Source organism: Cibotium barometz, chromosome 9 (assembly GCF_041138505.1).
Source record: "Cibotium barometz isolate CiBa-2024 chromosome 9, ASM4113850v1, whole genome shotgun sequence".
NCBI lineage: Eukaryota > Viridiplantae > Streptophyta > Polypodiopsida > Cyatheales > Cibotiaceae > Cibotium > Cibotium barometz.
This window is the reverse complement of record NC_141054.1, coordinates 46,724,883-46,743,315: the sequence shown is the minus strand read 5'-3', so window position 1 is coordinate 46,743,315 and position 18,433 is coordinate 46,724,883. Positions and strand designations below refer to the sequence as shown.

The 18,433-nt window shown below is 38.3% G+C and overlaps 1 protein-coding gene across 1 annotated transcript; it reads right to left on the bottom strand.

Annotated features, from left to right (window-relative positions):
• Positions 1–3,867: 3,867 nt before the first annotated feature.
• Positions 3,868–6,738, bottom strand: LOC147635638 (transcriptional regulator STERILE APETALA-like). The gene is made up of 2 exons (XM_086802295.1): positions 5,905–6,738; positions 3,868–5,034 (listed from the first exon to the last, which is right to left on the bottom strand). Exons 1-2 carry the CDS (start codon positions 6,736–6,738, stop codon positions 3,925–3,927), a joined length of 1,944 nt encoding a protein of 647 aa, XP_086658421.1. The 3' UTR covers positions 3,868–3,924.
• Between the last annotated feature and the right edge of the window lie 11,695 nt (positions 6,739–18,433).

Here is an 18,433-nt window from a genome sequence, read left to right as displayed (position 1 = left end):
TAGAATTGGAACCATGAGAATTAGGCCTTACAACCCTTTGAGCTTATAGTTCTAGGATTGGAGCGATAGGTCTAAATTCTAGTCATCAACCTCTTAATAGTGGTAGGATTGGAAAAATCATTGACCTAGTTTTACTTCTATAGCCAATCTTACACCCAGTGTCCTTGCAATTACAAGAATGGTGATTCCCTAGTATCGAGAGTCAGAGAGGAAGGAGGATTGAGACACTCATGTGATGCAATTTGAGTCTGATTACACAATCAATGGAATTGATTGTGTAATCACTGATCAGAGAGGGAGGAGGATTGAGACACTCATGTGATGCGATTTGAGTCTGATTACACAATCAATGGAATTGAACTAAACATAGAATAACTATATTTTCTTGTAATCTAGAATGAATAACCATGAATTGGTTTGTGAAATTTTGGAATACTTATTTTTTGACTTGAAATGCTTTGAGGAATGCCTTTTTGGAGAGGTTTTGCATATTAAAAGCTTTAAATTTCATCCGTACACAAGCTATAATCAAGTCCACAAATTATGGAGTTGTCTTTAGCAACATATGTTAGAAAGTTTCAAACTATTTACAATTGGCTTGATCTTGCAACTCAAAATATGTTACAAAGTTTCCAATTGGATTGATCTTGTACCTAAACCTAATGATAATTTATTCATTTTGATGGGTTTGAGGAGGAAGTTCAAGAGTGATTGATTAGCTTCAATAAGTTCAAAAAAAATAAGAAGAAAAAGAAAAAATATTTGGATGTGGTTCCAATGAAGTAAAGGATGAAAAGAAACCAAAAAGGAAAATAGGTTTAAAAACTATAAGGAAGCAACAATCGCCAAGTTTTAATATTGGAGATTTGGCATTCAAAATAGGTTTGAAAAAGAAAAGGATTGATCTTGCACGTCATCCTAATGATACTTTATTCATTTTGATGGGTTTGAGGAGCAAGTTCAAGAGTGATTGATTGGCTCCAATAATTTCAAAAAAACAAGAAGAAAAAGAAGAAATATTTGTATTTTATTTTCAGTGAGGCATGTGGTTCCAATGAACTAAAGGATTAAAAAAACAAAAAATAAAATAGGTTTAAAAACTAGAAGGAAGCAACATTCACCAAATTTCAATATTGGAGATTTGGGATTCAAAATAGGTTTGAAAAAGGATGTATAGTGCATAAAATGCTTTAATTGATGCTATAAAAAGGGTCATATAAAGGAGAATTTCAAGTTCAAGGTCAACTATGTGCTATTACCAATCATACAATGAAGAAAAGGTTTCATAATTCCAAAACAAGAAAATAAAAGAATGCAAACTAGGAACAAAAGAGTGCTATTATTACAAAGTAGGTGTAAAAGAGTGCTATTATAGTGATTTAGGAAGAATTGGATAATCTTTTTTAGTAGATGAGATGAATTTCCGATTTCCAATGTTCTCATTTGCAAAGAACCAAGGCATTGGAAAATAGAATGTTGTATTGGAATACGTGTGCTTGGCTATGCAATGGACATCTCCATGTTGTGAGATCCTTTTGGGAGACAAACATCTCCATGTTGTGCTATTGGTTTTTTGTCTAAAGATTCATTGCCATATGAATCACATCTAAAAGATTTTACGGCCAATAAGTTTGAACAAACAAGTGCAAAAATAACTTTAAGCCATCCACTCATGTTTCCATGTGCTCCTATGACTTCAAGTGATTCTAGAACATGAGGTACTTGTATATAATTAAGAGACTATGAGGGGAAATGGATTTAAGAACAAGATGGAAGCTAGAGAATATCTCTCAAGCAAAAGTAAGATAAAGCATGTATAGTCTTTTAGATTGTAGAGACATTAAGCTATTATGAACTGATAAGACACGTTAAGGGCACTTCACACACATCTACATAGCTTCCTAAGTTTCTCCTCTATTTTATTGTTCTTATAGCAACTAATGCTAGTACTACTATCCTAGCCACATTTCCATGCATTCCTTTTTCCATCTTGTAGGCCCCTATTGGCATTGTAACTACTTTACAATCACAATGTAATACTTTCGACGAGTAGAAGACTAAGCCACTTTTGGGCAAATACAAGATTGTGGCTAGAGAAGTATATACAAGGGTGGGAAGGGCAAGAATAGAAATCAATCTCCTCATGTAATAGATTTCAATGGAAGGCCTTGTAGACCTATTATTTTGATACAAGGCAGTCTTCCAAGGTTTCTACTTGAAAGATCAAGTTACCATATAAGCCTTCACATTATTGAAGTCCAAGGCAGTGTTGCAATATTTTAGCCTCGTTATTCATCCAATGGCCTCAAAGCAAAAGTCTCACAATCTGCCTTAAAGATCGAAGACTTTTGACCCATTAGGTTTGATAAAAGATGGATTCGCTTTATCATGGAGCTTGCTCAATTTCCAAAAAACGTGCCCCATCTAAAGAGAAAGATAAATGCCTTGTGTAATTTTCAAAAAAATAGTAATTAGATGAAGTATGAAGAAAATGCTTGTTCAAAATCACCTTTCCGTCTTTAACCCATGGTGAGAAGGATTCATGTCAAGTTAACTCAAAATTGTTTTCCTGAACACTGTCTCTCTATCACATATATATACAACCAATAGTAGATTTTGAGAATTCTAATTAAAAAACCAATAGATTTACAAAATTTTGAAATACCTCTCTAGCCAATTCCAAAAAAATAAAAAAATCTTCTCCATATGTTGACTAGTTTCTTTTTTTTTGACCGGTTCTATAATCAATGTCGGAAATAAACTTTTTTCTAACCAGAGAAAAAAAGACAACCTTCAAACCAATGGTCACAGAAAACCCGCAAACCCTTACAATGCACCTACAAAATTCATGATCTCATTTGTAAATTTTATTTTTGTAATTTTAAAGATCGACAAAATTCTAACTATTTTAGTTATATTTTAATGGAAAAACTAGTAAATATTGAAAAAAACATGTAAATTTTAAAATTACAAGTTTTAAGATCTGAGAAGAAAAATATTCTCCGTGAACAGTGCTTCAAACCCACCAATTTTTATTTTAAAAAATGCATAGAATAATCAGTTTTACAACTTGAACCATAAAATCTAAATTTTTAAATTCAAGGGTAAAGAAAATCACAACCGGTTTTGCTCAATTTGAACACTAAAGGACGGTTTTCTTTTAAACACTCGTACTCGAACTTAGCGATAGGGAACATTAATGTGCTATATTAGGCCAGCAATTATGCGAGGCGTTACGAAAGAGCGCAAAATGATGAAAATTAACTGCCAAGGTACTGATCAGATCATCCACATGAGCGTAGCAATTACATTAGCACACTTGGAAGTCACCAATGGTGTGTACATTAGCACACTTGGAAGTCACCAATGGTGTGTAGTCGCCTAAAGATGTAGTCGGGAGTTTAACTAAAGATGGATTGGCTGCATGTAGTCCTCGAAATTTCCCGACCCTGAGAAACAGTAGAAGCTTCATTTTTACCTTCATATGTAACACCTCGAAACAAGTCTCCCAGATGCGAGGCTTGATCAGACAACTTGTTGGGAGTTTGATTGAAAGATGGTAATAAACAATGGTTAGAAGAGGCAGCTACAGGCAGGAAGTAGGGCTCCAAAATCCTGAGAAGTGTAGGAGACATTTAGAATTTCCAAGCTTGGCACCATTATCCTCAAAAAGGGAAGAAACGTGGTTTCCAAAACTCTAGCATGGTAAGTAGTGTGCATAGGACTAGTTTTTCACTGCTTTGGCTTGGCTATATTAATGATTCATTTTCTTCTTGGTGCTTTGATTCATGTAACATGTATACACAAAAAGAGGGAGCTGATTTCAACAAAAAAGAGGCACATTTGCTCAGTGCTGAGATGCTCTTCTTAATAGGTGGGAAGGAGAAGCTTTTCACACTTAAGGTGGATGTGGGGGGGGGTTGGCTATTGCGTGAAATCCCACAAATGTATGCCCTCATCACGATTACAAGAAGCCACACACTGATCACTTGAAACTAGGTCGTTCACATCCCCCATTCTCTCGGGCAACTCATATAAATGCAAGCCAGATGTAGTCGCCCATGCGTCAATTACCCCATTATTGCAAAGAAACACATGCCATGAGTTCATGGCACCATAGACCATGGCATCTTGTGATACTAGTCTTACATAAAACCTTGCAATTTCTTCCAATGTCATTGAGCGAAGAACCCTTGCTGTGCCATTAGTGGACACAATTAGAATACGGTCCTCATTCACACCGAGGCTACCACACAGCATTTGGCCTTGGCCTTGCATATTGAAGAGGACACCAAGAGTCTCCATGTCCACAACACACAGTTTAGTGCGGGTGGCAACTACCACTAGCTTGTCTTGGCTGATTCTAACCCGGCCAATATGGTCTGCATTGTCTACAAGCAAATGCCAACCTTCATATGCATCAGCATCAGTCATGTCACCACCATTGAACAGGAGGTCCTCAGACGAAGCATTCCATATATGCAGAGCATGTCCGAGGACACCTGCATACAGGCCTACCCACCTGGTGTTGGAGCCTGTGAAGTCCACTAGTATACCATCATTGACATAGTTGCCGATGAGTACTCTTCTGTAGCTTTCTCTAGCTATGTTTCCGTTGAACAAGCTGCCATCCATGGATGCAAACACAACTTGATCATCTTCTAGGGTAAGGCCTGCTATGGTTCTAGAATGGGGGCCTATTCTGCTGTCATGTGTGGGCTTGAAAGTACACAAGCATTCTTTGGTTTCAATGCTGAACACACGCACTGCTCCGTCTGAGAAACCACCCGCCACATAATCGGATGATAATGCTAACCTCCTGCACGTGCTGCCGTTGTTGGAATCACTCGACACCTCGTAATCTAATATGGAGTGTTCTGCGTCGCCTCTGAGGAAATTGGAGGCTGTTTTGTGTAGCCTCACGTACGTTTCTTGCCATGAGAATCCAATCAGTCTCTCCTTATTCCAAACCGAGCTCGCAAGGCTTCTCCATAGCGTTTCCGAATAGGAAACAGCTCGCCAGCTTGTGCATACCTGCACAGCGCAGTTCCGACCACATTATTATGAGCGCTCAGACACGAAACCATCCAATGCAGGCAGCGTGAGAAAGTAGCCACAACCTGCTTCAAAGCAAACCGATGTATTACGCCAATATATATTCGAAAGCAACCCACCAGCTGACGTCTAATAATGCCAGATTAACCTTAGTTATACAAGTTATCAGCCTGATTATTAGGTACTAATTTACGTAGCAACTAATAACTACAACTTTACATTATCATATTGTTCGTTATAGGTTACGACTTACAAGATTGATTTACTCCAAATGTTAAGTATCTTGAAAGTAATAATTATCTCCAGATGTTTCAGCATCAAGATTTAAATGTTCAATAATGGTTCTCCAGAAGTTAAGTATCTGGAAGCGCCCAGCAGTAATCACATTCACTTGGATTATTATATAAAATACCACCTTAAGTAAGGCATTAATCAACTAAATCTCCACATGTCATCAGTAATCACATTAATCACTTGGATTATTATACAGAATACCACCTTGAGTAAGGTAGTAATCAACTAAATCTACAAGGATCTGATCTCGCTAATAGCAAACTAAATCTTCGGCATGCAGCTACCGTTGCGAGAGAGAGTAATGTGTAGACGTGGACTAAAATTTGTCAATGGAAGTGTCAGGGGCTGCAGTGTGCAGAAGAGGAGAGCCACTTTTGGACACATCGACGTAGTAAAGGTAACGTAGACATGGAGAGAAATGGAAAGGCCGAGTGGACAACAGTCCTGGCTTTCAGAATCAGAATGTGATGTGCCGTGGTTTCCGTAAAAGCAAAAGAAAAAGCTTAATGAGAAAGCACACACGGTTGAAGGGACAGTGTATAGTGTGAAAATGACCTGGAACAGTGTGGCCAGAGCAGGTCCGGCCGAGAGAGGCCCGGAAGTGTGGGCGGTCTGGGTGGCCAGATGATGGGCCACTCGCTCGATACATTCTTCAGGCCAAAGGGACGCCAGCGAGCCTGATAAAGAAAGCCGGGAGGAGGACGGCTCGTGAAACGCAGGATAAGATTCCTCCTCCCTAACTTGCTGTTGTGTTGATAGTAAGGGCGGCGGCGGTGTCGGCTGCTGCTGCTGCTGCTGCTGCTGCTGTTGCGAAGGCGAACGTGCGCCAGGTTGCTGGCGCTGCTGCTCCGTAATTGCAAGCCTCTCACCTTCAGTAGCTTCTTGCTGCAGCTCGCCGGGCTGCTGCAGCCCTTCTGGAGGTGATGACGCTTGCTCTGCTGAATGCGAATGCGATGATACTGGTGTTTGTATAGACAGCAGCGAAGATGCATGAGCAGATGAAGACAAACCAGAGCGGGCGTCCAACGGCTGAAGGTGGTGGCCCGGCAGCTCAACAGAAGGTTGGCGACCAACCCCATTTGAAGGCGAAGACGGTGATGATGGTGATTGTGATGGCGAAGCCGACTGTTGTGGCTTGGACTCCATGTCCAGAAAGAACTTCTTTGCTCCCGCCCACCGTACGCCGACGTACAAGACCGGCCGCCCGGCCCACACCACTCCACCTCCCGCCGCCCGCCTATGCAGCCGGTGTGTATGCGTGTGCGCGTGGCCGCCGCCTTCGCCACCGCTGGCCACCGGCCTGCGCTTAAGTAACTGCCCATACGTGTGACGCCGTCTCGCTCGCTCTCCGAAGACGGGCCCAGTCCCGCGGCCCAATACACACCACATCTTAAGGTGACAACGGTTCACCGTTCACACACCCCAGTGGGCGAGATCTTCCCCCGAATCACCTCTTCTCGTCCACCCAAGATCTGTGCCTCGATTCTCGTGCCGGCGATTCTTCTACCTCAAAGACTGGTACCCCACGGTGCTCCGTCTAGACTAGGCTCTCCCATCGCCGATCGGCCCGCAGTCCGGACGCCCACACTTGCCCCACGTCTCCTATTCGTAGGTCTAAGGTTAGCCATCGTATGCTATCCTTGAACGTCCTGCCTAAGCCCCGTGCTTGCGTTCGGGAAACTATTTTACCCAAAACATACACTCTTCTTCTTTAGCCCCGTGCTTGGAAGCAGCGTGTTCGGGAAACTATTTTACCCAAAACATACACCCTTCTTCTTTTGCATTCAACTTAGCTAGAACTAGAAAAAAGTTTAAAATTTACCAAAATTACAATACTATCGTCTTCTTTTTTTAATCACCTCAAATTTCCTTTGATTCTAATAGTAAGCTGAGGCACCCCTTTCGAAACTATTTTACCCGAAACATACACCCTTCTTCTTTTGCATTCTAGAACTAGAAAAAAGGTTTAAAACTTACCAAAATTACAATACTATCGTCTTCTTTTTTTAATCACCTCAAATTTCCTTTGATTCTAATAGTAAGCTGAGGCACCACCCCTTTCCAAAACTCTTAGGTTTAAGTGCATGCAGTATTAATGCGATGCTAAGAAACCTAGTTGTGACTTATGAGAAAAATGCCCAAGATGACAAGCACTACCGCCTGCCTAACTCACACATACTTAAGGGTTTCCACTTATACTTATGCACCAATATAATAGTCTTGCTTTGTTAAATATGGGGCATGTTCATGCATGACATGCAAGAATGCATGTGTGGGGGCAATGCTTGATATTTTGGTGACCACACCCACATAGTTGAATGGACGGTCGGACATTTGGCTACCCATTCACCCATAGAGTGGCCACCTAGTAGGGCTTCCATGGTAAGCAAGACTAAAAATGTGCTAAAATCCTTTTGAAACCACATTAGACGCTACTACCATTCAACCAGTAGGGGGAAACCATCATAAGCAAGACCAAAAACATGCTAAAATCCTTCCAAAACCACCATGTTACAACATATTCAATTCTTTTACAATCGCTTCATTGCTTGCACCAATGATAGAAAAAACCTTACACATTGTGTATTCTTCCTCAATTGAAATGTGCCCATTTCTTTTTTCTATATGCATGTTTTTTATAATCTTGGAGTATAATAGCTTTTTGGTTTTCTTGCTTAATATGGGCTTTCTGAGACTGGATCGATTAGAGGTGTCTCCACCCTACATTTGGCAACTCACTCAAAATGTTTCTTTAGTAGTAGCTCATACTCTCAAATCACATTTTGTGACCTTGCTTTTTGACAACCAATGCCCAAGAACATCGCATTATGAAGAACACTACATGCATAAAAATGAATGCATGGTATTTTCGTGATCAAAAGCAAAACACGTCAATATAACCATGACCAAATTCATGTGTCACCACCATTCAAGGGAGTAGTTTTGTGAGCAAAAGTCATGTGTCACTAGTACCATCCAAAGACATTATTTTGCAACAAGTAAGCAACTTTTGGCATCAGTAGAGGAAGACGTTACAAAGATTGCCAAAATCTTCATGGCGACATTAATGTGGCCATGGGATTTCCATTAGTAGGCTCACAAACGTTTAAGTGAATATTGTGCATAGGACTAGAACTAATGCAAAATGGGCACACCTTAAGAGAGAATGTAAATGCAACTTATTAGGTACAAAAACTAGTCTCAAGGTGAGTCTTGGTAGCCTTCACCTACCCCTATTGACCAATTTACTAGTAACTCACATGTGCTTAAATTAAGAGTAGAAGTCCTCTCTCTCTCTCTCTCTCTCTCTCTCTCTCTCTCTCTCTCTCTCTCTCTCTCTCTCTCTCTCTTAGTTATAAGGCTTGCAACCTCTTCCCATGGCCAGTCAACTGGACCAAGTTGCCATGTGGAGCCATGTGAAGAAAGGATTTGAATAGACTCCTCTTATGCACGGTGCCACATGGTTAAAGAGTGTTTAATTATAAGTTGTAAAGTGCAATACTTAGAGACAAAATACATGATTAACGTAATAAAATTATAACATCTGAACATTGTATCAAAAAATGATGTTTTCACTAGTAAAACTCCATTGTAAACAATGAAAGATAATTAAAAAAATTAATCTTAATAACAAAGGATAAACTCAAGGAAAGGGCATACCTTGCATTGAAAATTAACTCTCATTCAAATGATCTCCAAGTACACCGTGATATAGCTTTAGTGAGCTTTCAATCACCATAATGAAATGTGGCTCCTAGCCTACCAACTATGTGGCTATATAGGTTTAACATCATCATAGTCTACTCCATAACTTTTTTACTTCCAATGTCTTATTCTATCCTTCTACAAATCATCACTCACCTATTGGACCTTCAACCTCTCATCTAACCTTAGAAATCGTAACTAAACTATAACTCAGCATTGTATTTTGTAGAGTTGGGGTCACCACATCATTGTGATATCTTACAATCCAAATTTGGTGTAATTGTTGTTGGATATTTTGTCATTATAAAATCATGTGATGAGTGTACCCTATTGTCCATAATAATGATGATGAAACATGATTAAGGGAATCCAAGTATATGTATTTTTTAATTCTTATAAAGTCCTCTTCTACCCATTTATGAGTCATCATCACTAAAAACAATTGGACTTCCAAAATCTCACCTAACCTTAGAAAGCATACCCACATTATAAAGTCCTCTTCTACCCATTTACGAATCATCATCACTAAAAACAATTGGACTTCCAAAATCTCACCAAACCTTAGAAAGCATACCCACATTATACCTCAACATTGCAATCTCAATAGTTGATGATTTTCACGTAGCTTTCACACCACCCCCCTAAGGTTAGATGGTTTACATACCATTATTGAGATTTTTATAATAGAAATGGGAGTACACAAGTGTTTGTTTTGGTAATAAGAGCTTCACCATATGCTACCATGTACCAAAAGAAGAAGGGGAGTGAAATCGAATGCGTTCTTCTACAAAACTCACCCGTATTACCACATAATAACTAATGCAAGTAGCCTTCTTAGAAAAAATGTCACCCTTCATAGTTAAATCCCATGCTTAGAGACAATTAGGGTGTGTAGAAATGGATTAGCATCAACATTTTAACATAATAGTAATGCAAGAAAGCGATTAGTGCTAATGATAAAACTATGGCATAATGACAAGACAAGAGACTTAGCAAAAAGATCATATGACATTCCATTAGATAAAGGGCATTTATATAAGCTTGAGTACATCTAAATTAGCCATTAACCTGTTGTGACTCATAAGATTGATTAAGCCATTCCCTAATTCTAACTAGATTTGAGAACCACCTTCCTTGAGGTGAGCACCCACTTGATCCTTTTCTCATCTACTTCTAGGCACCTTCTTTTTGCCACCCTTTGGACAGGATATTGCATATACTGCTGCACGTTTGGGCCTCCTTTGAGCCTTTAAACCTTAGTCCTATGACTAGTACAAGTCTTACTCATTTGAGGATCACATAGCCTTACTGTTAACATTTACACAACATCAACTTCTTTTTTTAACACTCCCCCTCAAGTGATCAACTACTATCACCATACATTCATTGGTTAGTCAGTTTTGCTAGAGTGGTCTATCATAGGTGCCTCATAGGCTACAATGATGGCTTAGGGCTTGAAGTTTCACACAAGGGTAGGTTTATAATGAGTGGGTTTAAACACATACTTGCTAGGAAAGATACTCATGTCCATGAGCATGGGGATTAATGGATGCACATGACATCCCCTCGCTAAGCTTGGAGCATTGGGGTACTCCGTACACCTTTGCTCTAATTCCATTTCGTTCCAATTGAAGACTAGAACAAACCTCAGGCTGCGTGTATACATGGGTTCTTGCCAGCGCTCATGAGATGCTTGAGAGATCTATTTGATTTCTGTCTTTCCATGCCCTTTGACCTCCATCATTTATAAGAGATTTTTTGATAATTGGCCTCCATCTTGGTAAGCCCCTTCATTTGGTTCTTCCCTATGTGGTGGTGAAGAATTTTTTCTCCTCCATAATGTGATGAACATCCACTCACGTCGACTTTGAGTCTTTTAGGCTCTTCAATCAAGACTGCTTCAATGCCAGGTCATGTCAAGTAGATTTTTCAAGGTAGCCCATCAATGGGCTAAATGCTTCTAAGGTCATGCTCTTGAGAAGGATTGTTATAGCACCCTCCTCAAACACTGTTGTGAGCAAAACAGGTAACTGACGAGGCTTACCTAAAAAGATTCCCTCCCAAAATGTGTGAAATCTCAAAAATGGCTTAAAAACATAGTTTTTTGAAAACACATCTAGAATTCCATGTATAAATTTAAAAAATACATGAATTTTTCTATTTTTCCAAGATTGAAAACACGTGTGATTTTCGTAGATTTATAAACTGTTGTTTGTGACATAAAAATAAACTTGACTTACAAAATGACAAAGGAGTCTACATAACTTAAAGAAGTATCAATCTTTTTCAAATAAACAATTATTTTATGAATTTCATGAATATAAGACACTTTTTTTAATGGACTTTCTTGGGACAAATTCTACTACTATGCATAAATATGCACATTACTCAAAAAATATTAGAATACGTAACAATATAAGCTCCATAATTTATGAAAAAATATACAAACATCCTTGAGTCTATTTCTAGACCCGAATAGTAAAGCCTTTAGTATATACTTACCTTGACAGTTTGCATGACATAATTATTTGCTCTATTATTTATAAGCAGATAGTGGGTATGATATACAACCAATGCTAAGAGTTTAAAGAGGTCAACTTATAGTAGGTGTGCAAAGGTAGACTTGTATTCATATATATATATATATAGAAGATGGTAACTATGGAGGCTCTAAGTAAACCTAAGTGTGTTAAAAGAGTTTAAAATTGAAATATTTTTTCAGCAGGACAATCTTAGAGGCAAACATCATATACTATGGGTGTAAATTTCGACCCACATAGGCATTTGTTTTCCTCAAGGGAATTTTTGTTATGCAATATGGATAAGGGTGGTGGGAAGAAATTGTAGCCGATATCATGTACATATATGGTGGTGGCAAAAATTCATAGTATGCATATGTTGATGTTTGATCCAGATAGCCATTATCATGAACATAGGTGATGGTATATCTAAGAGTAGTGTAGAAATGAGCTCTAGTTATAATTATTTATAGTACATGTGAAGGATGTTGAAAGATGGTACGTCTAAGGGTAGTGTAGAATGAACTCTGGTTATAATTATTTGGAGGCCCATGCAAAGGATGCTGAGAGATGCAATCTTCGCTCGCAACATTGTCTTTGTGTACAAATAGAAAAGAGAGGAGCTTAGGGCTTCTGGAATGGTGGTAGAGAGGAGCTTAGGGCTTCTGGAATGGTGGTAGAGAAGAGCTTAGAGCTTTCATGGTGACGGTAGATTCAAGGTCCCCTATGCTGGAGAGCATACTACTACACATAGGCATGGCAGAGTCCAGGCTCACATGCACCCCCCTCCTTGACATAGATAGTCGCACCACGTGTATTTACTTATAGTTCTTTAGCTTTAAAATTGAATTGTAGAACAAAAATCAAGATTGGCAAATCAATTGACTCGTGGTATTCCAAATCAATGGAGCCTTGCACATTTGGATTAAAACCAATGGATTACAAGTCATCATGGATTATCTCATCTAGGTCTTCTATTATCATGATTTTTTGGCATCTACTATGTAGCGATATTATTTATGAGACAAAGGTTACATGGTTACATAGACAAGCATTTTTTTTAATGACCTTCTCTCAAATTTGTAGTCAATCAAAGGTTGGGACCATATGTGTTTTTCAGGTCCTTAGCCATAAACCTATGTTCTACCTATATCACCTTATCCTAGGTATATTTTTTCTTTAATTCTATGCAAAACATCAAGTTTTATGGAAAAGTTGATGTTTTGCATAAAATCGATGTGAAAAATTAACTTTTTCATAAAAGTTGATGTTTTACATCAACTCGATGCAAAACATCGAGTTGTGTGGAAAAGTTGATGTTTTGCATCAACTCATCAACTCTACCATAAAACTCGATGTTTTGCATCAAGTTTCAGATGCTCGGAGAAGAAAGTTGAAGGACCGGAGGTCGATTTTCACAAACTACCTGTTTTAGCGATTTCGTCCACGTTAGCGTGCTCAGACGACCTATTCCATAAATTTTGAGTACCAACACGACTATGTGGATGGAATTGCTAAAACAAGCCTTTTGTGAAAATCGACCTCTGATCCTCCAACTTTCTTCTCCAGAGCGTCTGAAAGTTGATGCAAAACATCATGTTTTGTGGTAGAGTTGATGTTTTGCATCAACTTTGATGCAAAACATCGAGTTATGTGAAAAAGTTGATGTTTTGCAACTTTGATGCAAAACATCGAGTTGTGTGGAAAAGTTGACGTTTTGCATCGAGTTGATGCAAAACATCAAGTTTTATGAAAAAGTTGATGTTTTACATTGATTTTATGCAAAACATTAACTTTTCCATAAAACGATGTTTTGCATCAAAGTTGATGTAAAACATCAAGTTTTGTGGGAAGTTGATGTTTTGCAGAATGTTGATACAAAACATCAAGTATTGTAAAAAAGTTGATCTTTGCATAGAAAGTTAATGTTTTGAATATAAAGTTAATGTCTTACATCAACTTGATGCAAAATATTAAATTTTTGTAAAAGTTGATGTTTTGTATCAAGTTGATGGAAAACATCAACTCTTAGCTGAGAAGTTCTTACTTAGCATTAGGTTGGCCCCGCAAATGTTGTAGCTAAAACATCCTGGTAACCAGTAGGATTCGAACCTAAGTCCCTGCCTGATATTTTACAAAAAAGTATTTTGGAAAGTATAAATTTTGTTTCTTAAAGAGACCTTTTTCATACTTTTTAAACTCATTTAATAACTAAAATTACCATTTAACCCTTTTTTGTCACATCGAGGACACATCTTCTTTAAAAATGAGTGTGGAATTATTTTTTAAAATTAGATAACTTTTAAATATCTTATTCATGATATTTTAAAATTCATATATACGTAACGAACTCTTTTTAAAAAAGTATATATTATCAATTAAGAAATTATGATACTCAAGAGCTTCAAAATGGATTTTAATACTACTCTCATCGAGAGCCAAAATAGGGTTTTATAATTAAGATAATAATTATATCAAGATAACGCTTTTGTAATATAATTATACAAATAGTTTTTTATAGTTGCACTCTATAGCGCATCCTCAATCATGCTAACATGGCAGATGACCCAAGGAGTCTAAGCTTCAAGTATACACATAGAAGAAAAAAATTGTATTTGTGGATAGAAGAAGAGGATGCCTTGTCTACATTCTCAGGGAAAGGCACATCGACTAGTGATGGTGTAGCAATGATTATGAGGAACCATACCTATGCCCCATAAGCTATATGTTTAGAAAATGGCTTCTTTTTACCGTTGTACATATCATTTTTTTTAATGGATTGAAGATGGAAATAATAAACATTGTTTCTATTTTGGCATGTTTTTTTAAAACTTATTGTTAGATCTTTAACTATAATCTCAAAAAGTAAGCAAAACGAAGTCTTTTTTATCATGTCAATTTTTGTAAGAAACATGTGAAGTGCCCAAAATATTATTGTTTTTTGGCAGTGTTGTACGCATGCGTAGACCACTTTTTAAAAAGAGGTAACAAACTGAACTTTCTGCTTGGAATCTTTGAAAGATGCCAAATGTTTCTCGTTTTCAGGAAATATTACCTATTTTGTCTGAACAGTGTTCTCATCTACTGGAGCTCCAAAAAATGTAAGTTGTTGCATGACACTTTTCGCTTTGTTTAAGTGAGCTTGAAGTGACTCACTTTCTTTAATGTCCAATCTCAAAAATTGAATTTTTAAACTAATTTTTGAGTTCTTTTATTTGGCACCAGAAAACAAATCTAGTTCATCCCATGCTCCTTTTGAATTTTTTTCCGATGCAATATGAAGGATGTAACTATCTCCTAGTCCTAATGCAATGACGGCTAGGGCTCTCTCATCTCTTCCAAGCAAAAAACCTTTTCTCTTCTCCTTCCAATCTGGGACATTTCTCTCTTCCACTCACAATCTCCCAAAGTCCATCCTTCATGAGTACAAATTTAAGCTTTACTTGCCATGTATGGAAACCATCACCAAAACCAATGAACATGTAAAGGTGTGCCACATGTAGATAAAATTGCACAACAGTTTGTACTAAGAATTTTCACACTGGATGGAATTTTTTTGAATAAGAAAGGACTCTGATCTATATTAAAAATAAATGTTAAAAAAATGCAAGTGATGTTAAGTGAATGTTAGGAGCAAGGGGGAGTGATATGTGACCCTCAAATGAAGTAAGAGTTGTACTAGTTATAGGATTAAGGTTCAAAGGTTTAAAGGCTCAAAGAAGGCCCAAATGTGAAGGAGTATGTGGAATGTCCAACCCAAAGGGTGGCCAAAAGAAGGCGTCTACTAGAAGTAGATGAGAAAAGACCCAAGTAGGTGCTCCCTTCAAGGGAGCTGGTCCTCAAATTACTAGAAGTAGATGAGAAAAGACCCAAGTAGGTGCTCCCTTCAAGGGAGGTGGTCCTCAAATGTAGGTAGGATTAGGGGATGGCTTAATTGAGCCTGGCTAATGGAGATGTACTCAAGCCTATGTAAAGTCCCTTTATCTAATGGAATGTAATATGAGATTTTTTGTTAAATCTCTTATCTTGTCATTATGCCATAGTTTTTTTAATAGCCCTAATCAATTTCTTGCATTCGTATTATGTTAAAATGTTGATGCTAATCCTTTTTTACACACCCTAATCATCTATAGGCAGGAAATTTAACTTGATATCAAAGCCAACCAGCATCCCTTGATCATCTATGCATCCTAGGATAACTTTAGTAAGCAAAATCATTGCCATCCTAATTAGCCATTAACCCAATTTTTTCCTCTTTTATCAAGCTCATAAATCATCAAAAATCAAGATACTTGGGCATGTTTATTGTTGTAAAGAGACTTCACTTGGTGCTTCTACAACATCTTCAGCTACTTCAAGGCATCAAAGGAGGGAAGTTGAAGCTTCCAAAACACCCCATCACAGACAATGATGAAAGTCCAAAAGTAAAGGATAAAAGGTTCCTTTTCTCCACATTTTTAGCAAGGTCTTCATCATATAGTTTATGGAGAGAGACTATGTTGATTTTTTTATCACAGATAACAAATATTTGAGCTTTTAACTTTAAATCATACTCTGGGTTGTTAAGTTACCTATGCTAAATCACAATTAATTTTCTCAGCCATGAAGGGCTCCACTCTACCATTGGGTTGTTTCTAAACCCTTGTGGATCATAAAATCCATTTTCTTCCTTGGTTTGGTACTCTAATTTGCTTTCTGAAAATAGGGCATTCTTTAGTTTGCCAATTTTTGAAACATGGAAGAATAAGTCATTAAAAATGTATCTCTCTCTCTTTGTAAGGGGCTAGACACTAGTATTGGGTCACTCCATTGCTAAGACCTTCCCATTCTCATAAAGAAATCATGACAACTCCACTCATAATTGGAATTTTTACTTTCATTTTGTGTGACTAAAGTATTTTCCAAACTGCATAATGATGTAGCTCTTAGGAAGCACTTTTTTTCTATCCCACACATCTTGGCAAAAGTAGCAATGTTACACACTAAATAGGATAAAAGGGTTCTCTCCATTGCCTCAACCCTTAATATGAGTCCTCTTGTTCTACACCAACACCTCTTGTGTATGTTTACTGGGAATCCCATACACTCTCCTTGAAAACTGCATTAACATGTTTATGGAACCTATGTGATTGCTTTGATTTTATTTAAAGAAACTATGGAGACTCCCTACGTAGGTCATGTTATGAGCCTAGATTAATAATCATCACATTTATGAAGCATTTCTGCCTTTATCTTTCTTAAACACCAATTCTTTGGTATGAATTTGGTTGCTCAAAGCTTGTGCGGTTCTAGTATCCACCCTCCACATGGAAACATGCCCATACCCTAGATAACTCATTTAAAGAAATTCCTTATTAGCAAAAAGCCTCTGAAAAAATACAGCTTCATTCTCACTCATTGAACAAAAAACAACTCTTAGCCTGTCCCCTTCCTCTCAAGCAACCATGATTACTCCCAGTATGGAGGGGCCATGAATGTGATGGCCCCCAAAATCATTCCTCACCTACCCTACTTTTACCTTAAGTTCACTTCAAGATTTATGCAAGTGAAGGTCTAATTTTAGAACAAATTTCATGAGGTGCCTTTTGACCATTGGCTGAAAATGTGTAAACCATATATGGAGTAAGTGTGTAAAGGTTCTTCGTGCTAGAGTGTCACTGCCTTGAGGTGCACGATTTCACTAGTTAGAAATGCATTTGCGAGAGACGACTCTGCTAAAATTAACATGGTTGGATTGTGGCTTCCACAAACTAATGCTAAAATTCACAATGTTGCATTGTAGCGAAGATAATATATGCCTTGAGAACTTTAGCAATGTGACGTTGTTTGGCACCTGTTTTGAAAGGTTGCATTGGATTTCTATGAAGCCCTATGGTGAGTTGCAATGTAGTCCGTGGGAAAGAGCTCTAAAACTAATGTATTAAGTGTATTGTGGTAATAAGGCGGAGTCCCTTGGATGGGTCACAGTACGATGTAGAAAATGAGAGTAGCGAGTATTCTATGGTCGGACGGACACGACGCCGGACGGGAACCAAATCTTGCAAATGATACATTTGACCTTGAACCCACGATCCTCGCTGATTTGATGCTCTCTTGTAGAGCAGAGCGCCCTTGTCCCATTTTCCCCTAGGGCAAGCAAACCCTAGAATACCTCGCCCCATCAAACTGGCCTGATACTGCAGATGCGAATCGCAACAAAGGCTGACAGTACCCGCCCGAATAATGCGTAATGGAAAAATGAGCCTTCAAATTTGAAGCCCGCCCGGCCGCCCGCCGAAGCCCAAACCCAAGGTTTTTGAAGGCCCGCCGCCCCCCTTCTCTGAATGAAAGGCTGCGTGTTCCAGTGTGTCCCGCAGCCCAGAAATTATTTACTCTGAACAATAATTTTTAAAAGAACGGTTGACCGTACATGTGCGCTGTGCATGGACCGCTCACCGCTGACCGCCCCCTATAAGTACTTCACAACCTTCTAATGCTTCCTGACTCGTGTAGTAGTCTTAACCTACACATAGGAGCTCAATAATGACAAAGGATTTCATTCCCCCCCCCCCCGCCCCTTATCCTCCTTTTGCATGCCCCTCACTCAATGCTTCATTCCTCGTCCAAAGCCCCTTCTTCGTCATGACATGTATTTGCATTACATTCCCCACCCTTGTTAGAAAAAAAAATCGTCCTTTAGTGTATTTTGCACCGGTTAAAATTCAAAAAAATCGATTGTGCTGACCGCGAGTTAGTGCAGTGGATAGAGATGTTGCTTGAGAGTCCCAAGGTTATGGGTTCAAGCCTTCATTGTGCAAGCGGTGGCATGCATGGGTGTGTGTTGTGATGTACTTTTTAATTCAAGCTAATTATTAAAAAAA